The sequence below is a fragment of the Schistocerca gregaria genome, chromosome 1, assembly GCF_023897955.1.
Source record: "Schistocerca gregaria isolate iqSchGreg1 chromosome 1, iqSchGreg1.2, whole genome shotgun sequence".
Taxonomy (NCBI): Eukaryota; Metazoa; Arthropoda; class Insecta; order Orthoptera; family Acrididae; genus Schistocerca; species Schistocerca gregaria.
The window spans coordinates 1,100,400,572-1,100,428,378 of NC_064920.1; the positions used below are offsets into that span (position 1 = coordinate 1,100,400,572).

A 27,807-nucleotide genomic window follows, 5' to 3' on the forward strand; every position below is an offset into this window, starting at 1 on the left:
CGCAGAAGAGCTTCTGTAAAGTTTGGAAGGTAGGAGACGGATACTGGCAGAAGTAAAGCTGTGAGTACCGGGCGTGAGTCGTGCTTCGGTAGCTCAACTGGTAGAGCATTTGTCCGCGAAAGGCAAAGGTCCCAAGTTCGAGTCTCGGTCGGGCACACAGTTTTAATCTGCCAGGAAGTTTCATATCAGCGCACACACTACTGCAGAGTGAAAATCTCATTCTGGGAACATCCATCGTGTTAGTGTCCCGCTAATATACGCTGTCCTTGAGGTAACCTCACAGCCAGAAGCCACATGGATTCCCATCTGGTGACCTTTGTGGCCATGCAATTTTGGACGATCGACCAGTGTTTTGGTTTTCTCCAGGTATAGAAAATCCGAGTGACCTCACGAGGAGTGAGGTGGAGGCTCCATCGTACATCAAAACAGCCGGATCCAATGCACATCTCTCCATTGAGCGGGGATCACATATCGGCGAAGTGTGTGCAGTTCACGCTGCATGTTCTTGATCCTTTGAGTCCAAGTCCCTCGTACGTCGCTGTATCAGTACCCCCACTTGACAGTAAGTCATGGCACTAACGCTACTAAGAACGCAAATCCTGCAGCGCACAACTTTAACATCGTTCCTACTAAGCTGGGTTCCAATACGGTAACTTTTCCGTCTACACTGGCTCAAATAGAGAACATTTAATTACACCATCCTGCACTATCCTCAGGAAAGTAAGAAGAGAAATACCGAAGGTTACACGGGTAAATGGGATGAAGGAAGAGGGGGGACACAAACCAATGGCGACCTACGTGGCTACATGGGGTGCGGTGACAGCTGTGGGAAGACTAGAGAGGAAAAAACTTGCAAAACACACTGTGTTAAAAACATTTATTTCTCACAGTTTGGCTACAGATACTGGACGCGTTTTTCTTCAGTAGTGTGACATGCATAAACAGAAATTTTAATAAAAAAGCATCAAAATCCCGATTTCGATAAAAACGTAACTTGAGCGAAGTATTTTCCTGACGTTAACGGGCTGCTCTTTAGTCGCATTTGGCTGTGTGGACTTAACATGCTCTTGGCCAAGCTTCGGCAAGTCTTAACATTAGCGACGATGTAATTTTACAGCTGCAACATGAACAGCATACGTCTTCCAGGCACAGTTTTTGCAGATTAACGCCAATTCAACACAGATGCATAGCACTGGCTCAAGTTACGTCACTATGCATTCCACACCGCCACTAAAGCCTTCGCCCTTGCCGCCGATTGTATCGGATTAACTTCTATCTCATACGATTCCGTGCCATCTGGGCTATAGCGGAGGAGCTCTGAGGTATTCCCATTGCGTCCGCCCATTTCATAACCCCGAACGCTCCCGCCACCAACAGTACATTTGTAACTGCCAAGAGAAAGAAGAATACATTACAATTTAATACACTTTTCCTATTACATATTAACTAGAATTATAATTTATTTTCTTGTGGTTTATCAGCCACCAGTTACTGTAAATAAACCCTCCATAAAGTTTCTCTCTTAGTACCTTTTCTCTGTAGGTTTATTAATACTCTCTCAACCGTCATAATTTACACTACTGTCCATTAAAATTGCTACACCAAGAAGAAATGCAGATGATAAACGGATATTCATTGGACAAATATATTATACTAGAACTGACATGTGATTACATTTTCACGCAATTTGGGTGTATAGATCCTGAGAAATCAGTACCCAGAACAACCACCTCTGGCCGTAATAACGGCCTTGATACGCCTGGGCATTCAGTCAAACAGCTTGTATGGCGTGCACAGGTACAGCTGCCCATGCAGCTTCAACACTATACCACAGTTCATCAAGAGTAGTGACTGGCGTATTGTGACGAGCCAGTTGCTCGGCCACCGCTGACCAGACGTTTTCAATTGCTGAGAGATCTGGAGAATGTGCTGGCCAGGGCAGCAGTCGAACATTTTCTGTATCCAGAAAGGCCCGTACAGGACCTGCAACATGCGGTCGTGCATTATTCTGCTGAAATGTAAGGTTTCGCAGGAATCGAATGAAGGGTAGAGCCACGGGTCGTAACACATCTGAAATGTAACGACAACTGTTCAAAGCGCCGTCAATGCGAACAAGAGGTGACCGCGACGTGTAACCAATGGCACCCCATACCACCACGCCGGGTGATACGCCAGTATGGCGATGACGAATACACGCTTCCAATGGGCATTCAGCGCGATGTCGCCAAATACGGATGCGACCATCATGATGCTATAAACAGAACATGAATTCATCCGAAAAAATTACGTTTTGCCATTCGTCCACCCAGGTTCGTCGTCTGTGATGCAGCGTCAAGGGTAACCGCAGCTGTGGTCTCCGAGCTGATAGTCCATCCTGCTGCAAACGTCGTCGAACGATTCGGGCAGATGGTTGTCGTCTTGCAAACGTCCCCATCTGTTGACTCAGGGATCGAGACGTGGCTGCACGATCCTTTACAGCCATGCGGATAAGATGCCTGTCATCTCGACTGTTAGTGATACGAAGCCGTTGGGATACCGCACGGCGTTCCGTATTACCCTCCTGAACCCACCGATTCCATATTCTGCTAACAGTCATTGGATCTCGACCAACGCGAGAAGCAGTGTCTCGATACGATGAACTGCCATCGCGATAGGCTACAATCCGACCTTTATCAATGTCGGAAACGTGATGGTACGCGTTTCTCCTCCTTACACGAGGCATCACAACGTTTCACCAAGCAACGCCGGTCAACTGGTGTTTGTGTATGAGAAATCGGTTGGAAACTTCCTCATGTCAGTACATTGTAGGTGTCTCCACCGGCGCCAACCTTACGTGAATGCTCTGAAAAGCTAATCAATTGCATATCACAGCATCTTCTTCCTGTCGGTTAAATTTCGCGTTTGTCGCACGTCTTCGTGGTGTAGTAATTTTAATAGCTAATAGTGTATTTTACTGTATCAGTCTTTCTGGTTTACAGTCATTACAGATAATAAGCCTTGTGTTTATACGAGTATTTAAATACGAGGGTTGTAACTTAAATTATGGCAACTATTTATTAACAACCGATACAAAGAGATACATGTTTGCACCTCTTACTGTCCTTCAAAGTAGTCACCAGGGTTTTGTAGAACCCGTTGCCAGCGATGTGGAAGGAGTAGTATACTGTTAGCAGAGCCTGTTCTGTTGATGCTGCGAATGGAGCGGTCTACTGCCTGTCGAATCTCTGGAACAGTTCTGAAGCGAATGCCACGAAGTGGTTCCTTCATCTTCGGAATGAAATCAATGTCACAAGGACTTAAGTCCGCAGACTGGTGAATGGTCCAGTATTTCCCAGTCCCATCGACCTAACAGAGCAGCTAAAGCTTGCGCCCCCACATTGTCGTGCAAAAATGACAGGTGGGTTGCGGAGAAAGTGTCACCGCTTCTTTCGCAAACCTGGTCGCAGGTGATGCTCCAAAAACGATCAGTAATAAGACTTAAGTCCACATCGCTGGCAACGGGTTCTAAACAAGAACAGTAACAGGTGCAATCATGTATCTCTTCTGTATCGGTTGTGAATAAATAGTTGCCACTATTTAACACACACACACACACACACACACACACACACACACACACACACACACACACACACACACACGGCGTCGACTCACCTCACACCTTGAGACGGGAAAATGCCTTGGGGCCAAATATGATTAAACACCTGGAAGAGCTATTGTCATTGTGGAGGATTACAGTGTTGAAGCAATTGGTTGTGTATGGAATCAGGGCCAGCAACTGAATCGTGGGGAGGAGATAGCTCAAGAAGATGCACCTACTCAGTGAATGGTTCATTGTAGGATTCCTCCTAACAAGAGGAAAAATATAAGAAAGAGACTTCAGCCCACTTTCTACTCCGCTGAATCCGTCGCAGTAAGGGACGTGAGGTGTTTTCCGCGAGAACTGATGGAAGACTGCTGCTGACTACCTTGCAGTATGTGGGGTGTAGCCCACACCTGTGACAAAGGTGCAGAAGAATGTAGGGAGGAGGGAAGCATTCCGAACACACATTTGTTCTGTTTGATTAAGTAATGGGCTTTGTTGTGAAGACATTTGAAGGTAATATGATCGACGGAGCATGGACGTCACGTAAGATGTTGCATGATGCGTCGATGATCAGACGGCGGTGGGAATGGCTGTACACCATGGTACTGGACAACAATTAATGGGGCCTATCAAGTGGGGAACAGTAACGCCGCCAGCGCGGGTTTTTTATTGGATGGATCATAGACGACTTTCTCAATACATTTCGACAAAGAAAGTGGCAGAACGTCCTGGAGGTATATAGAGACCAATCAGCAAGGTACCCTGGTCATCAGGAGGCAGGAAGTGTACGAGAGAATCAACGAGAAGTGGTCACAATCACAGAGGTCATTGTGTTGCGACCATTGTAAAGAGCGAAGAAGAGCGAAAGATCAATGGCGGAGAAAGTTCAATACATGGGACGAAAATTTGGAGGACTACTTTTAAGAAATCACAGGTCGTGGTCCACAAGAAACTGGCCAATAAGGCGCCCCAACTAGATGATAAAGCGCTTCCCCCACAAATGACGTGCATTAAAATCGCCAAGGAGAAGGAAGGAGGGGGAAGCTGGTGAAAGAGGGCAGTTAAGGCACCAGATGAAGGTGGCCTGTCAAGAGAGCTAGAGAATGCAAACTGACTGTGGAGTCCCCAGACACCAATTGCTTCAACAGGGTTTGAAATGTGATCCATGTACTAACAATATCCATACAGACTAACGTACAGACGCCACTTTAAACCACCAAAGGGCCGACTCAATTCCGACAAATCATGGAAGTCACGAAGGGTCAGTGAGTGAGCATTAGTAAATGAGATTCCTGGAGAACGACCCAAGTTGCACAGTAAATGGTAATAAGTGGATATGAGATGAGTATCCATTACAGTTACATTGAATTGCCGCAGAGTGGGGATGAATTTGCTCGAGCCAAACTCACTGCTGAGTTACCGTCTATCACCAATAAGGATTGGGTGACAAACGTAAATAAAAAGTCAGGCTCATGTTGCAAGGTGGGAGACAACACCTCCAGGGGCACCAGAGAAGTCTTGTGTGGGGACTTTTGTTTTTTCTTCTTCTTCCCTTCTTCTTCTTCCCTTCTTCATCATAGGCTGAGGAAGACAGGGCACAAAGGGAGAGGTGGCTTCTGCAAGATCCTGAATTAAAGAAAACAAGTGGCCGTGGGGGACACAGACTGTGTGTCCTGTGGCTGAGACATGGCAGCAGGCCTCCAGAATGTGACACCCCAGGGGGAGGTGTACATGGAAGGAGCTCCATCACCGGCAGGTGCTGGGGAGGGGGAGCATCACACACGGGGGAGGGCATGGGAACCACAGGGAAGGGGGAAAGGAGGGGGTGGAGGACTGGGGCTAGGAAGAGGGAGTGGAGAAAGGATGTAACAGAGGCAAGAGTCATCAACACAAGAAGTCTGTCAAATTTTAGTGAACCTGAGCTTAAGACAAGACAGGGTCTTTTACTCTTATCTTCTTTCTTTTAAGCCAGAAAACCTGGTGAGCAGCGAGAGTGATTGTCTGACAATTAACGAAAATGGGTGGCAGAACACAGGGGCTTCCCTCACTGAGTGGGTGTCCAGTCACCACATAGAGAGTGTGCCGTGCATTGGTAAGGCATGTGCCTGAAACGCAAGCACCGAAAGCGCCTCATGGGTGGTGGGACGTACGGCTTCACATCACGCCAATAACACTCAACATTGACCTCCTCTGGGAGATTATCCCTGTCAAATGCCACAATAAAGGCGCCACTATCGGTGCGGTCGTCCTTACGACCTTTCTTTACATGCCGAACAAAATGAACGGTCTGTCCATACTCATCAGTTTGAAGAAAAAGGTCCCTATGAAACATTACTCCCTGGATGATATAAGACTGGTGAGGTGTCATGGAGCCTGGGACGTCGCAAAGACGATCACTTGCATGAAGTGCGACAGGTTGGACAGCAGAGGATGTTTTGATCAACAGGGAACCCTACCGCATCTTACTGAGAGATTTCATTTCACGAAACCTGTCTCCGACATTTTTAACAAAAAAATATTTTTTGGCGCTGAATGTGCCATAATCCGTCCTAACGCAGACCAGGCAGCGGGAAAAGTGTTTCACTCCAATTCAGTGATCCTGGTCCTCTCAGGGGAGTAGCCATGGAAGGGAAGCCTCCAGCGTCATAAGAAGCAGCATTCGATGTCCACTGACCATTTGAGAAGATGGCCGTAGAAGAAAGCCCAGATTTTTTGGAGCTTGATATGTTTCATCCCAAAGCATCCACCCTGATACCACTCCTATAAGGGGCCCTCCCCATGGGCGCCACCTAGCCACAGCAAGGGCCATCTGGCCAGAATGACAAGCAACCACTCCCAAGCATACATGGGGAGACAAAAGCTCAGGTATTAGAAGTTATCGGGAGGCTCAGCCCCACCGCATGGAATGGCTACACAGGTTCGGGGGGGCGGGGGGGGGGGGGGGTGGAGGAATCCACACCATAGACGTAAGGGGGTAGTTTTTCACCAAATTGCTCACCTTATGAACAGAAAATTTAGAATTTTAGGGCAAACCCCAAAGGAGGACCAAAAGCGCCAGAAAGTAAGAGTGGAAGAGAAAAGGTAAGGGGAACAAAAACGCAAGGAATACAGGAAACCAGGTGGATAGCCAGATCGACGTAAGTCAGAACATAGAGAGGAGGGGAAGCAGAAAGGTTGAGTTGTGTGGGGGAGGAAACCAGAGATCAAGGTACTTGGTCTCATCCAATTAGGGAAAGACAGGGAAAGAAGGTGGCTGTGCCCTTTGAAAGGAACCATCCCGGCATTTGCGTTGAGCGACTAAGGGAAATCACCGAAAACCTAAATCAGGATGGCCAGAAGCGGGATTGAACCGTCCTCCTCCCGAATGCGAGTCCAGTGTGCTAACCACTGCGCCACCTCGCTCGGTCAGGGAAGGAGGGGGGCAGTGGGGAAGGAGGGGGGCAGGGAAGGAAGAATGTGCTGCAATAGTTCGGTCCTCGTCCGTACCACACGTACCGCACATGTACCCCCAAAAGTGCTGTGGCCACCTGGGGGCACACTTTTAGTTAGCACAGCTCCCACTTGCAAAAAAAATTAAGTTCCTTCTGTTTCGTTCGTGTAATTTCTTGTAGCAAGCGAAGCTTTTTTAGGACAAGTTTGTCCTTTTTCTTTCGAAATTTTTATGGCAAACAATTGATAGTACTATCACGCTTCTTTTGCTAGTATAGTCCAATGAACTTTATTATACGTATGAACTGATAGTCTCTTCTCAGGAGCTGTTAGGTCTCTCTTCAAATGTTGAAGGGAAACACTAAAAACAGTAATATTTGTTATTTTTCTGTATTAATATTTTATCTGAACTTGTGTTTATGAAAACCTGTTAGTGCCTTTTAGAACAATCTGAATGGAAGAATTTCTGTAAGGCAAGTCGAAGTGGCCAGGAAAGCAAACGGCAGGAAAGGTGATTCTATTACAACCAAGATTCCGCTATCAACATTTGTAGCCCAAGTCGTAGAATAACCATACCAGCGAAAGAGTTATGGAGTATTTATCTGTAACTAGGTTGTATTTAATAGTACGACTTAACAAACTTTGTGTAAATATCAAGATGACTGTTGCCCTCCATAATGCTTATCTTGAGGATGACCTGCAGAATCTGTAAGCGGTGTATCAATGACCAGGACTCAGTGCTGAGGTTTTTATTTTAATCCACGTGGGTCATATAGTCGGGTGATCAGGAGGTTGTGGTATGCAGCTTTTGTTACACCATTTTGGCCTGTTATCAGGATTCGAATCTGCCGTACCACGGTCTCGTGTCACTATTTCACTTCGACCCTGTACTGGGGGTGCTCATACTAAGAGACTACTGTTTTTGCTCATATTTACTCTTCAGCCAAAAACACCTCCACCTCAATCTGACTGGATTGCATTCTTATTCTTTCATGACACTGCCTCTGTTATATTTACGACCTCAGTTTACTTTGACTTCTGTAATATCAGCATTGACGTTGTTTTTGTTGTCGTTGTTGTTGTTGTCTTCAGTCCTGAGACTGGTTTGATGCAGCTCTCCATGCTACTCTATCATGTGCAAGCTTCATCTCCCAGTACCTACTGCAACCTACATCCTTCTGAATCTGCTTTGTGTATTCATCTCTTGGTCTCCCTCTACGATTTTTACCCTCCACGCTGCCCTCCAATGCTAAATTTGTGATCCCTTGATGCCTCAGAACATGTCCTACCAACCGATCCCTTCTAGTCAAGTTGTGCCACAAACTTCTCTTCTCCCCAATCCTATTCAATACCTCATTTCCTAATCTAATTCCCTCAGCATCACCCGATTTAATTTGACTACATTCCATTATCCTCGTTTTGCTTTTGTTGACGTTCATCTTATACCCTCCTTTCAAGACACTGTCCATTCCGTTCAACTGCTCTTCCAAGTCCTTTGCCGTCTCTGACAGAATTACAATGTCATCGGCGAACCTCAAATTTTTTACTTCTTCTCCATGAATTTTAATACCTACTCCAAATTTTTCTTTTGTTTCCTTTACTGCTTGCTCAATATACAGATTGAATAACATCGGGGAGAGACTACAACCCTGTCTCACCCCCTTCCCAACCACTGCTTCCCTTTCATGCTCCTCGACTCTTATAACTGCCATCTGGTTTCTGTACAAATTGTAAATAGCGTTACGCTCCCTGTATTTTACCCCTGCCACCTTTAGAATTTGAAAGAGAGTATTCCAGTCAACATTGTCAAAAGCTTTCTCTAAGTCTACAAATGCTATAAATGTAGGTTTGCCTTTTCTTAATCTTTCTTCTAAGATAAGTCGTAAGGTTAGTATTTCCTCACGTGTTCCAACATTACTGCGGAATCCAAATTTATCTTCCCAAGATCCGCTTCTACCAGTTTTTCCATTCGTCTGTAAAGAATTCGCGTTAGTATTTTGCAACCGTGGCTTATTAAACTGATAGTTCGGTAATTTTCACATCTGTCAACACCTGCTTTCTTTGGAATTGGAATTATTATATTATTCTTGAAGTCTGAGGGTATTTCGCCTGTCTCATACATCTTGCTCACCAGCTGGTAGAGTTTTGTCATGACTGGCTCTCCCAAGCCCGTCACTAGTTCTAATGGAATGTTGTCTACTCCGGGGGCCTTGTTTCGACTCATGTCTTTCACGCAGTATCGTATCTCCCATTTCATCTTCATCTGCATCCTCTTCCATTTCCATAATATTTTCCTCAAGTACATCGCCCTTGTATAAACCCTCTATATACTCTTTCAACCTTTCTGCTTTCCCTTCTTTGCTTAGAACTGGTTTTCCATCTGAGCTTTTGATATTCATACAAGTGGTTCTCTTTTCCCTAAAGGTCTAATTTTCCTGTAGGCAGTATCTATCTTACCCCTAGTGAGATAAGCTTCTACATCCTTACATTTGTCCTCTAGCCATCCCTGCTTAGCCATTTTGCACTTCCTGTCGATCTCATTTTTGAGACGTTTGTATTCCTTTTTGCCTGCTTCATTTACTGCATTTTTATATTTTCTCCTTTCATCAATTAAATTCAATATTTCTTCTGTTACCCAAGGATTTCTAGCAGCCCTCGTCTTTTTACCTACTTTATCCTCTGCTGCCTTCACTACTTCATCCCTCAAAGCTACCCATTCTTCTTCTACTGTGTTTCTTTCCCCCATTCCTGTCAAATGCTCTCTTATGCTCTCCCTGAAACTCTGTACAACCTCTGGTTCTTTCAGCTTATCCAGATCCCATGTCCTTAAATTCCCACGTTTTTGCAGTTTCTTCGCTTTTATCCTACAGGTCATAACCAATAGATTGTGGTCAGAGTCCACATCTGCCCCTGGAAATGTCCTACAGTTTAAAACTTGATTCTTAAATCTCTGTCTTACCATTATATAATCTGATACCTTTTAGTATCTCCAGGATACTTCCATGTTTACAACATTCTTTCATGATTCTTGAACCAAGTGTTAGCTATGATTAAGTTATGCTCTGTGCAAAATTCTAACAGGCGGCTTCCTCTTTCATTTCTTACCCCCAATCCATATTCACCTACTATGTTTCCTTCTCTCCCTTTTCCTACTGACGAATTCCAGTCACCCATGACTATTAAATTTTCGTCCCCCTTCACTATCTGAATAATTTCTTTTATTTGCTCATACATTTCTTCAATTTCTTCGTCATCTGCAGAGCTAGTTCGCATGTAAACTTTTACTACTGTAGTAATTGTGGGCTTTGTGTGTATCTTGGCCACAATAATGCGTTCACTATGCTGTTTGTAGTAGCTTACCTGCACTCCTATTTTTTTATTCATTATTAAACCTACTCCTGCATTACGCATATTTGATTTTGTATTTATAACCCTGTATTGACCTGACCAAAAGTCTTGTTCCTCCTGCCACCGAACTTCACTAATTCCCACTATATCTAATGTTAACCTATCCATTTCCCTTTTTAAATTTTCTAACCTACCTGCCCGGTTAAGGGATCTGACATTCCACGCTCTGATCCGTAGAACGCCAATTTTCTTTCTCCTGATAACGACGTCCTCTTGAGTAGTCCTCGCCCGGAGATCCGAATGGGGGACTATTTTACCTCCGGAATATTTTACCCAAGAGGACGCCATAATTTAATCATACAGTATAGCTGCATGTCCTCGGGAAAAATTACGGCTGTAGTTTTTTCCTTACTTTCAGCCGTTCGCAGTACCAGCACAGCAAGGCCGTTTTGGTTAATGTTGCAAGGCCAGATCAGTCAGTCATCCAGACTGTTGCCCTGCAACTACTGAAAAGGCTGCTGCCCCACGGCCATCTGTATCGCTGAGGCACGCAAGGCTGCCCACCAACGGCAAGGTCCATGGTTCATGGGGGCGGGGGGGGGGGGGCGGCATTGATTAAAATTAAATTTTGACAGCAGATGAACTAGATATTATTATCTAATCCATTTCACTCGTTTCATTTGTATGTTTTGAAACCTGGGACTCTCTTCAAGGGCCAACAGCAAGGAGTTAGACACCTTGCTGTACAATGTTCTTAATGAAAAATGCGTCACTGGGTATGTTCACTAAATTATCCTATCGTTTGATTATTCATACCTTGCGTAAATGTACAAAGGAGGTACTTTAGTTAAAGGGGAAGACATAGGGTTTAATGACCTATCGAACACTGAGAAAAACTTAGTTTTGTCTACTGCCCATCCATTACAACGTGGTTCCACTCAATTCAGTACTCACCTGTGCCACCAGTAACTAAGAAGACGTCTGTAGATCTACTTTCTTTTACATGGCTATAAATTAAAATTAGTTGATACATTAGAAGTAAAGTATGCATCTTGTACCATGGGACCACCAACCGGTAATTGGCCTGGAAAAGAGTTTTCAGAAATTACCATAAGTCAGTAACTCATTTTCACTTCTTCGTGTTACTAGTTGTATACAGGCATATGAACAGGACTTACCTTTCTATATCCTTGTATAAGATACCAACACGTTACAAAATACATGGCACAGAGTATCGAAACTTGTAAGGCGATGAGCATTCCTGCAACAGTTTACTGACTGTTATATGACCATCAGTTTCAGGGGACATAGAAAAATCAGGCAACACTAAACTATCAAGTTTGAACTAGAGGTGTCAGTATAAATACGAAATGAAGTAAGAATGCAGCATGGAGATAGACAAAGGTACAGTTTTGTGGCAAGGCAGCCAGTGATGATAAAAGCGTGTTCATTGTATCTTAGCATATCTACCACAGGAGGAAGATGGAGTACAACTGCCCGAAGAGGAAATAAAAGCAAAGGTAGCGGTTGCAGAAGAATTTCTAGCAGGTGCGGCAGTGGAGCTAAGCTACAAACACGTTATTTCATGGAAGCTAGTAACAATTAAACGAACACCTTAAGAAATGAAAATTAAGCCACGCACACAGCATTTCACGTCTCCATATCAGTAAAAAAGGGAACCTTTTAAAAGGGAACTGCAAAATATGTGTAGCTAACGGAAGTGTAGCTAACGCAAGTGTAGCTAACGCAAGTGTAGCTAACGCAAGTGTAGCTAACGCAAGTGTAGCTAACGCAAGTGTAGCTAACGCAAGTGTAGCTAACGCAAGTGTAGCTAACGCAAGTGTAGCTAACGCAAGTGTAGCTAACGCAAGTGTAGCTAACGCAAGTGTAGCTAACGCAAGTGTAGCTAACGCAAGTGTAGCTAACGCAAGTGTAGCTAACGCAAGTGTAGCTAACGCAAGTGTAGCTAACGCAAGTGTAGCTAACGCAAGTGTAGCTAACGCAAGTGTAGCTAACGCAAGTGTAGCTAACGCAAGTGTAGCTAACGCAAGTGTAGCTAACGCAAGTGTAGCTAACGCAAGTGTAGCTAACGCAAGTGTAGCTAACGCAAGTGTAGCTAACGCAAGTGTAGCTAACGCAAGTGTAGCTAACGCAAGTGTAGCTAACGCAAGTGTAGCTAACGCAAGTGTAGCTAACGCAAGTGTAGCTAACGCAAGTGTAGCTAACGCAAGTGTAGCTAACGCAAGTGTAGCTAACGCAAGTGTAGCTAACGCAAGTGTAGCTAACGCAAGTGTAGCTAACGCAAGTGTAGCTAACGCAAGTGTAGCTAACGCAAGTGTAGCTAACACCACAACCTCTTCTTCACTGCACACAAGGGACGAGACGTGCGAGTCATACTTAACGAATAACATATCTGAACAGAAAGAAAGACCAGAAAACGATGAAATACACTCCTGGAAATTGAAATAAGAACACCGTGAATTCATTGTCCCAGGAAGGGGAAACTTTATTGACACATTCCTGGGGACAGATACATGACATGATCACACTGACTGAACCACAGGCAGACACAGGCAATAGAGCATGCACAATGTCGGCACTAGTACAGTGTATATCCACCTTTCGCAGCAATGCAGGCAGCTATTCCCCCATGGAGACGATCGTAGAGATGCTGGATGTAGTCCTGTGGAATGGCTTGCCATGCCATTTCCACCTGGCGCCTCAGTTGGACCAGCGTTCGTGCTGGACGTGCAGATCGCGTGAGACGACGCTTCATCCAGTCCCAAACATGCTCAATGGGGGACAGATCCGGAGATCTTGCTGGCCAGGGTAATTGACTTACATCTTCTAGAGCACGTTGGGTGGCACGGGATACATGCGGACGTGCATTGTCCTGTTGGAACAGCAAGTTCCCTTGCCGATCTAGGAATGGTAGAACGATGGGTTCGATGACGGTTTGGATGTACCGTGCACTATTCAGTGTCCCCTCGACGATCACCAGAGGTGTACGGCCAGTGTAGAAGATCGCTCCCCACACCATGATGCCGGGTGTTGGCCCTGTGTGCCTCGGTCGTATGCAGTCCTGATTGTGGCGCTCACCTGCACGGCGCCAAACACGCATACGACCATCATTGGCACCAAGGCAGAAGCGACTCTCATCGCTGAAGACGACACGTCTCCATTCGTCCCTCCATTCACGCCTGTCTCGACACCACTGGAGGCGGGCTGCACGATGTTGGGGCGTGAGCGGAAGACGGCCTAACGGTGTGCGGGACCGTAGCCCAGCTTCATGGAGACTGTTGCGAATGGTCCTCGCCGATACCCCAGGAGCAACAGTGTCCCTAATTTGCTGGGAAGTGGCGGTGCGGTCCCCTACGGCACTGCGTAGGATCCTACGGTCTTGGCGTGCATCCGTGCGTCGTTGCGGTCCGGTCCCAGGTCGACGGGCATGTGCACCTTCCGCCGACCACCGGCGACAACATCGATGTACTGTGGAGACCTCACGCCCCACGTGTTGAGCAATTCGGCGGTACGTCCACCCGGCCTCCCGCATGCCCACTATACGCCTTCGCTCAAAGTCCGTCAACTGCACATACGGTTCACGACCACGCTGTCGCGGCATGCTACCAGTGTTGAAGGCTGCGGTGGAGCTCCGTATGCCACTGAAAACTGGCTGACACTGACGGCGGCGGTGCACAAATGCTGCGCAGCTAGCGCCATTCGACGGCCAACACCGCGGTTCCTGGTGTATCCGCTGTGCCGTGCGTGTGATCATTGCTTGTGCAGCCTTCTCGCAGTGTCCGGAGCAAGTATGGTGGGTCTGACACACCGGTGTCAATGTGTTTTTTTTCCATTTCCAGGGGTGTATGATTACAGAATGTTAATGGTGCTAAGGAATTTAAATGTTTCGACCTGACTTCAGTGTATCATCGGGTGGTGTTCGATGCAGACAGCACAGCAGTTCACAAATGAATGCAGTATGCTATCGGCATCAAAAGCGTCCCTTTGGGCTAAACGTGGCCACATCAGTATTTATTCCCTATTGGATAGAGTCCTCGGTGAAAGTCTATTGAAATGCATCACCTCATAATACAGTAGATGACATTCTGGTTGCAAGCCGTACACGGAATGAACTTTTGGCAACGTTAAAGGAAGTTATTCAGAAATTTGAAGCTGCAGATGCTAAACTGAACTTGCGAAAATCAGAGTTCAATAGGCAGGAACCTAAATGTTCAGGGTACTTATTTACACCGGATAGGGTAAAAGAAGACTAGGAAATACTGAAAGCAGCATGTCACTTTGACACCTACCTGCAGGTAGCAACTTAGGGAGTTCTTATGGTCTGTGCCGCTTCGTTCAACGTTAAATAAATGAACAGGTGCTTAATAACAAGTCAGCACAATATACTTAAGAGAAACGAGGAAGCATTACAACGGATCAAAACAGTGTTAGCGCGCCAATAGTGACATTACCAGAACAACAAAAACTACTTGGCCTGCGATGCTTCCGATTATGCTGTGGGAGTGCATCTGTATCCCAATGGAAAGGGGAAGGAGGAGAACAATATGAAGATCACTTTCAGAAGGAGAATGTTGACAAGCTGTTCAGTAATAGAAAAAGCGCCGACTACATTATTTGGATTCTGCTCCTATGTAGCTGGGAGAAAACGTACAATAGTTACCTGTCACTGGGCCTTGTCCTCAAACTGCACCATGGAACCCCGTAAGATGGACTTCAGCTATGTAAGGAATTCACTTCTAAGTGGGTCACATGCTGGGAGAACAGAATTTAGTTGTGGGCACACTCTAGCACCATTTGGTTTAAAGGAACGAAGACCAGAACTACCGGCGCGAGAGAAGAGCACAATACTCTCGGAAGTTGTGGCTCATTGAAGGAGAGTCCGTAGAATGCAACAAAACGTACGTTGTGAACTAAACGACATGAATGACTGTTGGTGAAGAGAAAATACGGGTGTACTGGAGAGGAGGAAATGCGCACATTTTCAGTGCATGAAGGTTCAAATGGCTCTAAGCACTACGGGACTTAACATCTGAGCTGATCAGTCCCCTAGACTTACAACTGCTTAAACTTAACCCAAGGACATCACACACATCCATGCCCGAGGCAGGATTATAACCTGCGACCGCAGCAGCACCGCGGTTCCGGACTGAAGCACCTAGAACCGCTCGGCCACAGTGGCCAGCGTGCATGAAGGAAATCTTAAGTGTCACGTATACTGTCATAATAATGTCGAAAATGAGGCCAGTTGATTGGTAGTTTTCAAGACGTGATCGGTAATATGCTACATGATTCTACAAGATACACATCGACAGAATTTCGCTTTCATAAAAAGACCTGACAGTCTAATCACCGAGCGAGGTGGCCCAGTGGATAGTACACTGGACTCGAATTCGGGAGGAAGACGGTTGAAACTCGTGTCCGGCCATCCTGATATACAATTTCCCTGATTTCCCTAAACCGCTTCAGGCAAATGCTGCAATGCTTTGTCTGAAAGACCATAGCCACCTTCCTTCGGCAGCCTTCCCTTATCTGATGGGATTGATGCTGTTGCTGCTTTGTTGCCTCCCCAAATCAACCAACCAACAGTGTAATCAGAGTAATTATAGTACGTAATCAAGGAGAAACATGGTAGTAGATCAGCAAGATGGAAGGTGAACCCGGTTGTATATAGAAACGAGACCTCGTCTTACTCTGGGCACATGTTCAGTTGAAGAAGACTCAAGGAAATTAAGAAATTTCACCTTGTCTACAACAGTCCTCATAAGTTTTATTGCACTGCGAAATATATCGTGGGCAAATACAAAATTTTCTTAAAGTTTTCTCCATCCAGTGCTACGCCACGTAAAAACCAGTCCAGTGGGATCTGCAGAAAAGCATAATGACAGACAGACAGCCAATACCGTAAATAACATGGCACACTCCAGAAGCTATTGCTCCGCCTCACTCCAGCTAGAAGTCAACTATCAATTCAGCAGCATGACCTCACCGAAAATGGACTATAACATTCTGACAGCACAGCATGGTACCACTACAACAAGTAAATTTTCCATAACACCACCCATCAGCCTACTGACTGGACACACTAAGGTGTGACTGATGATCCCAGAAACTGCGACAAATTCGGTTATTCTCGGCAAGAGAGGTCACATTGCCTCAGGCAGGCAGTCTCAGGCTTCCAACCGCATACTCCCTTCAGCTCCAGTGGACGAGCTACGATGCAGCCCCTGTCACGCCCCTGCCCCCCATTCGACAGATGGCTTCTACCTTTGAGGAGGCTGCTACCTGGTCTGTCGAACCTGGTTGCTGTGAGGTGGCCACATCACATCCACTGATGTGAAGTCCTGAGAGCTCCTACCTCCGGAAAAAGCTGAACTAATGGTTTTTGGTGAATAGTCAGCCTGTCGCTGTAACCTGACTCATCTGTGGGCAGACACTGCAACCCAGACTACCTCTGGTGCAGAGTAGTTGTAGTTTACTCAGGCATACTCCTTTGATACACCCAAGAGTGCACTAGGAGCAAGCAGTCTACGCCACTGTACGAGCTACGCCTGCTGCCCACTTCCCTGCACAGGACCAAAGAGTTACATGAGCAGCCACGATAGACAATGGCTTTAAGACACTGCTGATGTGGGTGAGTCAGTATGTTCCAAGGCTGCAAGCTGCATACACTGCCCTTGCCACAGCAGTAGAGGCACGCTTAAAATGTATGTTTTGCTAATGCTGAGCTTTTAGCACACCAAGTGTCAACTAGCCTCCACCACCATATTCCACGCCTCGTAATCATGCAACCCAAAGGGTCTCAGCTGAGGCCCTCGCAGTTGTAGGAATCGGTCATCTAAACACCCGTGTACTGGAAAATGTGACAACTGGAAGAAGTTTTGGACTAACAAGGGGGGCCGCCAATTGTGAAATTCAGATTCGATTCATACTGCGCATAATAAAAGCTCATGGCCAGAGGTGTGATGTGGCAAAGCACCAAGATGCACTTCTCAGCCGTTGTCGAGAAAATCGACAATTAAAAGAAACCGTTGCGGTGCAATACTCTTTACGATTTATAATTTCCTACAGCGTCGTGGAGCAGCAGTAAGCGCTCGGGTTCGTAATCCGAAGGTCGCGGGATCGAATCTCGCGCCATGCAACTTTTTTTTTAGTATTCTACCTTCGGATTACGAACCCAAGCGCTTACCGCTGTGCCACGACGCTGCAGGAAATTATAAATCGTAGAGAGTATTTCACCGCAACGGTTTCTTTTAACTGTCGATTTTCTCGACAACAGCTGATAAGTGCATCTTGGTGCTTTGCCACATTACACCTTTGGCCATGAGCTTTTATTATGTGCAGTATGAATCGAATCTGAATTTCACAATTGGCGGCCTCCCCTTGTAAGATGTAGATAACGGCCATAAATACAATACAAAAAGGATGCTCCACGAAGGAATTATCTGAATGGAAAGGAAATCGGTAGATGTGATGTACAAATGCAAATGATTATAATTTCAGAAAAATTTGATTCATTCCAGTGACAGAACTTCACGAATTGAGCAAGTAGATAACGTGTTTTCCACTTCTGGGCCTTACGTAAGTAGTTATTCAGCTTGGTATTTATTGTTATTGGATTGTTCTCCTGATGGATGTCATGCCAGATTCTGTCAACTGGTATGTTAGATCGTCAAAATCATGAGCAAGTTTGAGGGTCCTGCCCATAATGCTCCAAACGTTCTCAATTGGGAAGAGATTCGGCGAAGTTGCTGGCGAAGACAGGGCCTGGCAAACACGAATACGAGCAGTAGAAACCGTCACTGTGTGAGAGATGGCATTATCTTGCTGAAATGTAAGCCTAGGATGGCTTGCCATGAAGAGCAACAACGGGGCATAAAAAATTGTCGACGTGCCACAGTGCTGTGAAGGGTACCGTAGATGACAACCGAAGTGGTCTTGCTGTCAAAAGGAATGGCACCCCAGACCAACACTCCCGACTCTCGGTTTATATGGCGGGCGACTGTCAGACTGGTATCCCACTGCTGGCCAGGGCGTCTCCAGACATTCTTCAGCTAAGAATCTCAATGACTGGAGCAGAATTGTCTTCAATGGCGATTCCCACTGCAAACTGAGGCCCGACGACTAGTGGAGATGTGTCTGGAAACGCCCCAGACAGACATGGAATACCTACCTGACTCACCCAATAATCATGAGCGATTTGGGGTGCCATTTCATCTCATAGCACGAACACTTTGGTTGTCATCCACGGCACCGTTAAAGCAGTGGTACGTCAAGGATACTCTATGCTTCCTTTTGTTGCACTTGCCAAACCCAAGCTTTGCCAGCGAGGTCGCCAGATCTATCACCAATTGAGAATGTTTGAAGCATTACGGGCTGGGTCCTCCAACCGGCTCGGGATTTTGACGATCTAACGGGCCAGTTGGACACGATATCCCTCAGGAGCACATCCAAGAACCTTATCGGTCAATGTCCGTATTAGGTACACGGTCAGGATTATTTAGTAACGAAACGTTCTGTGTGTAAAGCTTCCATGCTCGAGTGCGATAGCTGAAAAGCTACGAGAAAGAAGATTTACAGGAAACGCTGTCTCAGCCGAAACAAACTGCTGCAAATGATACTGTGCCGCAAGGTACAATCGGCATGATTTTAGGATAAACTCAACTGCGAAGTAGATTGTTAAGATTAAACAGCAAGTTGGTCCTTCCTCACAGTGACTATTCCACCCCTGACGCACTACAGAGCTATGGAAGTCACCGTCACCACCCACTCCCCCCTCTCCCAACCCCCTTACGAGGGCTGTTTCCTTGTCAAATTGTTAAGGCTTTAATGACAAAGCTACGTACTATCGCATCAAATTACTTTTAATGCATGGATACCATTCATTGCGTACACAAATGGTATACAGGGTGTTACAAAAAGGTACGGACAAACTTTCCGGAAACATTCCTCACACACAAAGAAAGAAAATCTCAGAGTTCATTTTTTTACTTCTCTTCAAATCACATTAATCATGGAATGTAAACACATAGCAACAGAACGTACCAGCGTGACTTCAAACACGTTGTTACAGGAAATGTTCAAAAGTCCTCCGTTAGCGAGGATATATGCATCCACCCTCCGTCGCATGGAATCCCTGATGCGCTGATGCAGCCCTGGAGAATGGCGTATTGTATCACAGCCGTCCACAATACGAGCACGAAGAGTCTCTACATTTGGTACCGGGGTTGCGTAGGCAAGAGCTTTCAATTGCCCCCATAGATTAAAGTCAAGACGGTTGAGGTCAGGAGAGCGTGGAGGCCATGGAATTGGTCCGCCTCTACCAATCCATCGGTCACCGAACCTGTTGTTGAGAAGCATACGAACACTTCGTCTGAAATGTGCAGGAGCTCCATCGTGCGTGAACCACATGTGTCGTAATTGTAAAGGCAGATGTTCTAGCAGCACAGGTAGAGTATCCCGTATGAAATCATGATAACGCGCTCCATTGAGCGTAGGTGGAAGAAAATGGGACCCAATCAAGACAACAATGCCTGCCCAAACGTTCACAGAAAATCTGTGTTGATGACGTGATTGCACAATTCGTGCGGATTCTCGTCAGCCCACACATGTGGATTGTGAAAATTTACAATTTGATCACGGTGGAATGAAGCCTCGTCCTTAAAGAGAACTTTTGCACTGAAATGAGGATTGACACATTGTTGGATGAACCATTCGCAGAAGTGTACCCGTGGAGGCCAATCAGCTGCTGATAGTGCCTGCACACGCTGTACATGGTACGGAAACAGCTGGTTCTCCCGTAGCACTCTCCATACAGTAACGTGGTCAACGTTACGTTGTACAGCAGCAACTTCTCTGACGCTGACATTGGGGTTATCGTCAACTGCACGAAAAATTGCCTCGTCCATTGCAGGTGTCCTCATCGTTCTAGGTCTTCCCCAGTCACCAGTCATAGCCTGGAATGTTCCGTGCTTCCTAAGACGCCGATCAATTGCTTCGAACGTCTTCCTGTCGGGATACCTTCGTTCTGGAAATCTGTCTCTATGCAAACTTACCACGCCACGGCTGTTGCCCCGTGCTAATCCATACATCAAATGGGCATCTGCCAACTCCGCATTTGTAAACATTGCACTGACTGCAAAACCACGTTCGTGATGAACACTAACCTGTTGATGCTACGTACTGATGTGCTTGATGCTATTACTGTAGAGCAATGAGTCGCATGTCAACAAGCACCGAAGTCAACATTACCTTCCTTCAATTGGGCCAATTGGCGGTGAATCGAGGAAGTACAGTACATACTGACGAAACTAAAATAAGCTCTAACATGGAAATTAAGCGTTCCCGGACACGTGTCCACATAACATCATTTCTTTATTTGTGTGTGAGGAATGTTTCCTGAAAGTATGGCCGTACCTTTTTGTAACACCCTGTACATAGCGATGCTTTTAGACTACTTCTGCAGCTCTAGTGTGGTTCTACAGTGCAGCTGTAATATTACTCCACAGTTACCTGTTCTGGTTGACACAGGAATACAGTCGAAACGGCCCAGGAGCCAAAGTGGAGACCATCCTACTTTAGTGCGATTGGTAAGAACGCGCCACAGCTCAATCAATATAGCGAAAGCGAATACCTGTAACATAGCAGGAGAATAAAACCGATCTTAATAGTTCCTCCAGCTCCGTTTTGTTGTAATAGGAATTGCATTACAAACATATTCTACAACTGAAAGAAGGTTTCTTAGACAGAAAAATTTGTCACGTGTGTTTACACATGCAGCGGATGGGTGAACGCGGTGTTACGTGTTCACTTTAGTTAAATGTGCTACCGACACTAGAAATGGGTAACGCGAGTCAACTTTCAACACATTGTAGTAAATTAGAATTCCAGTTCTCTGCTCGATAATGAAGGCGAGGAAATAAGTGTGCAAGGAATAGAAAAATAACTGGAATCATTCAACACAGGAAAGTCCACTGGACCTGACGGGGTACAAATTCGATTCTACACAGAGTACGCGAAAGAACTTGCCCTCCCCCCCTTCTAACAGCCATGTACCTCAAGTCTCTAGAGGAACGGAAGGTTCCAAATGATTGGAAAAGAGTACAGGTAGTCCCAGTCTTCAAGAAGGGTCGTCGAGCAGTTGCGCGAAACTATAGACCTATATCTCTGACATCGATCTGTTGTAGAATTTTAGAACATGTTTTCTGCTCGAGTATCATGTCGTTTTTGGAAACCCAGAATCTACTCTGTAGGAATCAACATGGATTCCGGAAACAGCGATCGTGTGAGACGCAACTCGCTTTATTTGTTTATGAGACCCAGAAAATATTAGATACAGTCTCCCAGGTAGATGCTATTTTTCGTGACTTCCGGATACAGTTCCGCACTGTCGCCTGATAAAGTAAGAGCCTACGGAATATCAGACCAGCTGTGTGGCTGGATTGAAGAGTTTTTAGCAAATAGAACACAGCATGTTGTTATCAATGGAGAGACGTCTACAGACGTTAAAGTAACGTCTGGCGTGCCACAGGGGAGTGTTATGGGACCATTGCTTTTCACAATATATAGAAATGACCTAGTAGATACAGAGAAATTGCAGCATTAGAAAATTGCAGCGAAATGCAGGAAGATCTGCAGCGGATAGGCACTTGGTGCAGGGAGTGGCAACTGACCCTTAACATAGACAAATGTAATGTATTGGGAATACATTGACAGAAAGATCCTTTATTGTATGATTATGTGATGGCGGAACAAACACTGGTAGCAGTTACTTCTGTAAAATATCTGGGAGTATGCGTGCGGAACGATTTGAAGTGGAATGATCATATAAAATTAATTGTTGGTAAGGTGGGTACCAGGTTGAGATTCATTGGGAGAGTCCTTAGAAAATGTAGTCCACCAACAAAGGAGGTGGCTTACAAAACACTCGTTCGACCTATACTTGAGTATTGCTCATCAGTGTGGGATCTGTAGCACATCGGGTTGACGGGGAGATAGAGAAGATCCAAAGAAGAGCGGCGCGTTTCGTCACAGGGTTATTTGGTAAGCGTGATAGCGTTACGGAGATTTTTAACAAACTGAAGTGGCAGACTCTGCAAGAGAGGCGCTCTGCATCGCGGTGTAGCTTGCTCGCCAGGTTTCGAGAGGGTGCGTTTCTGGATGAGGTATCGAATGTATTGCTTCCCCCTACTTGTACCTCCCGAGGATATCACGAATGTAAAATTAGATTAGAGCGCGCATGGAGGCTTTCAGACAGCCTTTCTTCCCGCGAACCATACGCGACCGGAACAGGAAAGGGAGGTAATGACAGTGGCACGAAAAGTGCCCTCCGCCACGCACCGTTGGGTGGCTTGCTGAGTGTAGATGTAAATAGTGTGAGGTAACGGGCGAGTCGTCGCGCCCTGAAAATGTAAGTTAGGACGAAGCAGTGGCTGTACGGGCCGCTCCCCTAGCCGAGGCCCGGCAGCAAACATGGGGTGTGGAACGTTAGCCAGACGAGAGAGTAGCCCCAGCGCGTGGTCATCGAGCACGTGGCTGAGAATTCCTTGGTGACGCTGCGCGCCGGTAGGGCCAAAGATGGCGGACTTTGCGAAACCTTAATGGCAGACATTTCACAGTTAGTATAGAAATTAATAGTAGCCAGATGAATCATCTCAAAAAGAAACATGTACATTACTATTATTTGCACGTCGATTCTGATGGTGTCATCAGGTTTTCAGTATCTTTATTAAACTCTTCACTTGAAACTTCTGGGCTGAGAGGCCATGGTCTATGTACAAAATTTCCACCTGACGTTTCGTCTCCATCTGAGGGAGACATCTGAGGTCGTCCGGCTACTGCCACTGAGGCTCCAGAGGGCACCACCATTCGTCACGCCATGCCGACGGTATGCCTATCTTTGGAAGGCGTCATAATTCTCGATTAAGAGTAGTCGATTGTCATTCTGCTGGCGCAACGTCCACATCCATATTTTGTCCAACTTTAAAACTTATTTTCTATTAAAATTGCTATGGTGTTTGTGAATTTCTATTGCTTCTCTATACATGCGAGCATGATAACGGGATGTTCGTGATAGAACCCTTGTCTCATTAAAATTTAATTTAGTGATTCCCATCTCTAAAAACATGCTCAGGTACGGCCGGTTTTTCGATGTGTCCTAAGCGACAGTTTCTTTATGTTCGGCTAAGCAGGTGTTTACACTTCTTCCCATTGTTCCAATATATACTGTCCACAACTGCATGGAATGTTGTATACCCCATGTGTTGCTAGGGGATATCGGGCGTCTTTTGTAATTCTTAAATATTCCTTAATCTTCTTGGTCGCTCTGAAGATTGTTTCGATCCCATACTTGGCCACCACTTTCCCGGTATGGTCCGTGACGTTATTAATGAACGGTAGGAAAAATTTTCAACTTGTTGCTCTGGACTGCTGGCTTCTTTTCTTCTTTGATGGAGGGCTCCATCAATTTCCTTGCTGCTATATGCGTTTTTCATTAAGGCAGACCGTAGGTGATTCAGTTCATCTTGTAAGTAAGCCGGCTCGCAGATAGGCACACCGTCGGTATCACGTGACGAATGGTGGTACCCTCCATGCAATATATAAATGCGAGACTACCTGGAGCCTCAGTGGCAGTAGCCGGACGACCTCAGAAGAGGTCTCCTGCAGATGGAGAAGAAACGTCAGGTGGAAAATTTATACATCTACCACGGCCTCTCAGCCCGGAAGTTTCAACCGAAGACAACGCCGGCCGTGAAAGCCTACATTGTATGATCTTTATTAAAGTTTAGTCTCTGACGGTAAATTAAACGAGTAACACCCAACAGCGAATTTCCAAAATACAAACGTTTCATCCGATTTTGTCGATCGCCATGTCTATAGATAGCTACTGGTGTAAACCCAAATTGGTATACATTACAGGTATGTAACTCGAATAGTACATGAGTTATTGGAGGTCAAAGTGGCCGATTATTATCGATCGCGTCAGGCCGTAAGTACTCCAGAGTTACACGAAAAAACGGTAGCAGCATGCTTATAAATATATTTATTCATCTATGTCTTGGTTATATCAGATATATACTTTTCATGAAGGAATTGGTTATATATTTACTGTGTTTTAGAAAGCACATAAACATTAGGCCACTGGCCCACCTTTTGTTCTATTCCTTTGATATATGTTTATTTAATTTGTTTATGTAACTAATAATGTGTGTGAGAGCGTGCTTATGGTCCAGCCGTAGAAATATTTATATAATTTGAAGTTATTTTTATGTAAATCCAGTACTTGGAATGTGTTTCTTTACGTCTGTATGGGTGCATTTGCATGAAGACATGGCGCGAGCGATTTAGCCAATGACAGCGTTCGCGAATGGGGAGACTAGATGGAAGCGAGTTCGGGTGGAGAGTGCTGGAGGATGGGACAGGACATCTACATACATACTCCGCAATCCACCATACGGTGCGTGGCGGAGGGTACCTCGTACCAAACTAGCATTATCTCTCCCTGTTCCACTCCCAAACAGAACGAGGGAAAAATGACTGCCTATATGCTTCTGTACGAACCCTAATCTCTTACCTTTGTGGTTTTTCCGCGAAATGTAAGTTCGCGGCAATAAAATTGTGCTGCAGTCAGCCTCCAGTGCTGGTTCTCTAAATTCTCGAAAAGAACGCCTCCTTTCATCTAGAGACTCCCACCTGAGTTCCTGAAGCATTTCCGTAACACTCGCGTGATGATCAAAACTACCAGTAACAAATCTAGCAGCCCGCCTCTGAATTGCTTCTATGTTCTCCCTCAATCCGACCTGATAGGAATCCCAAATGCTCGAGCAGTACTTAAGATTAGGTCGTATTAGTGTTTTATAAGCGGTCTCCTTTTCATATGAACCACATCTTCCCAAAATTCTACCAATGAACCAAAGACGACTATCCGCCTAGAAGTGTCACAGTGGAACCTGGTTGGCGGTAACAACACCCAACACCCAACACAAAGGGTTCTGGACGTGATGGTGCGACGGACGCTCAGTCGCGGCAGAGAGAGTGTGGAGCGGTTTTGCGCGCGGTCGCGGCAGATAGAAATAGTGCCGACTTGTGCGATTTCCGTGGCTTCTGCAGTGAAGGCGTAGTGTGCATTTAGAAGTGAATATCTCACGAGCTATGTTTTTTGTAACTAATTACGTGCAGTAGGAATCTATTGTTTCCCTGTTATTTAACTTATATTTTGTTTAATTGCTGAACCATCGACACCAATAAGTGTTTTGCAGAAATATACGTCATTCTCAAAAGTACTACTATCGTATCCATTATTTAAAATCGTTAAGATAGTACCTTCAGATTTTATTTAATTGCAATCTCTCATTTGTGAATTTATATGTTGCATTCACAATTCCCAATTGCCGAGTGATAGAAACCTACCATTCGATTCACGTGTCTACTCTTATCGTATACTGTAGACTCAGCAGTATTTGGCCTGTAATGCGGCAACTACGTATCCCACACCCTAGACAACGAAATCAGCCAAAACTTAATATTACAACGTTGAGTCGGAGGGTACGTAGCTGAGGGCCACCACCAAACCATCACATTTCATTACGAGGAAGCCCGCAACATGTAGTCGTATCTTTGTTACCTGTCAGTTTCGCGTCTGCAGCAGTGTTAACTGTAGATGAATATCCCATTTGCCTCACTGAAAACATTCCGGCTCAGCCCATCTACTGAACTGAAATGTCAATGCATTCCTCAAGTTCCATTATCCGATATTTGCCATGTGGACTTTTTGCGATATCAAGCTCTGCACAGTCACTGTTTATGAAGCAGTGCCCAAAGTTTATGAGCAGATCTGATAAAAGATTTTCCCAAGTGCTCACGAATTTTAAATCTAAGTTCGGCTGTCGAATATGATGGTGAAGCATGCCCCCTAGAAACATAGTTTACTAGCATTGCTGATAAAGCTAATATTGTTCAGTTCTTCCAAGTTTCTGCGACGCAGGATTCTCTCTCGCCAAACAAAGTGACACTCTAAACGAAAAATAATGTTGCAACGTATAAAACTCCACTATTCTATGCAGTCAGCACTCTAACGAAGTGCAGTTCCAAAATCTCTGAACAATTCAGCTGTACTTTCTTGTACTAAAAGCAGAAAGCTTAAACGATTGAAGAAGTTAAATCAATAACGAACGAAAAGCCACTCATTTAAGGCTGGGCGCATTTTCACAGCACATCCTGCCTGACGTCTTGCTGCAACAGAAACACTCCAGATTCCACAATATGTAACCCGTCAAACCAAACTGGTTACCCAGCCACCCTGGCCAATTTTCTTGTGAGAAAGAGGAAGGTGGTGGTAGTACTGCCAAACGCTCCGGTGCTCCCACGCACACGAGCGACGGATATAAGCGATCCTTCAACAGGCAGTGTGATCCGTCCGCTGATCGCACTTGGGTGGCGTTGTATCGGCTGTCAGCGGCCAAGAACGATTCTCAAGATGTAAAAGAAAATTTATTTCTTGCGAGTAAACCCAAGTCCCTTTCCACAAGGTGGTGACTAGTGAGCTGGAGGGCTAATTAGGAAATAAAAATTAGACCGAAGGCCGGATTATGGCAAGTACAAAATTTCTAGTTAAATAGTTATATACTTGCTGCCATTAAGAAATAACCCGCCACCTTGTTACTAAGACAGGTCGTACTTTTACAATACCAAATTGTACCAGTACAGACGTGAAAGTTCTTTGTTATCTCTTATTTTTAATATGTTGCTGTCGTGGTCTTCAGTCCTGAGACTGGCTTGATGCAGCTCTCCATGCTACTCTAACCTGTGCAACCTTCTTCATCTCCCAGTACCTACTGCAGCCCACATCCTTCTGAATCTGCTTAGTGTATTCATCTCTTGCCCTCTCTCCGATTTTTACCCTCCACGCTGCCCTCCAATACTAAATTGGTGCTCCCTCGACGTCTCAGAACATGTTCTACCAAACGATTCCTTCTTCTAGTCACGTTGTGCCACAAGCTCCTCCTCTTCCCATTTCTACTCAATACCTTCTCGTTAGTTATGTGATCTACACATCTAATTTTCAGCATTCTTCTGTAGCACCACATTTCGAAAGCTTCTACTCTCTTCTTGTTCAAACTATTTGTAGTCCATGTATCACTTCCATACATGGCTACACTCCATACAAATAATTTTAGAAACTACTTCCTGACATTTAACTCTATACGCGATGTTAAATTTTTCTTATTCAGAAACGCTTTCCTTCCTATTACCAGTCTACGTTTTATATCCTCTCTACTTCGACCATCATCAGTTATTTTGCTCCCCAAATAGCAAAACTCATCTACTACTTTAAGTGTCTCATTTCCTAATCTAATTCCCTCAGCATCACCCGACTTAATTCGACTACATCCCATTATCCTCGTTTTGCTTTTTTTTATGTTAATTTT

At 45.3% G+C, this 27,807-nt stretch overlaps 1 protein-coding gene across 1 annotated transcript in view; it reads right to left on the minus strand.

Annotated features, from left to right (window-relative positions):
• Positions 1-896: 896 nt before the first annotated feature.
• LOC126315565 (uncharacterized) overlaps positions 897-27,807 on the minus strand; it is a 52,357-nt gene continuing 25,446 nt past the window's right edge. Inside the window, exons 2-5 of the mRNA XM_049992705.1 lie at positions 20,894-21,014; positions 11,542-11,624; positions 11,318-11,447; positions 897-1,388 (exon numbers count right to left, since the gene is read on the minus strand). Of these exons, the coding sequence (XP_049848662.1) occupies positions 1,273-1,388; positions 11,318-11,447; positions 11,542-11,624; positions 20,894-21,014 (450 nt within the window). The 3' untranslated portion in view covers positions 897-1,272. The remainder of the gene's footprint in view (positions 1,389-11,317; positions 11,448-11,541; positions 11,625-20,893; positions 21,015-27,807) is intronic.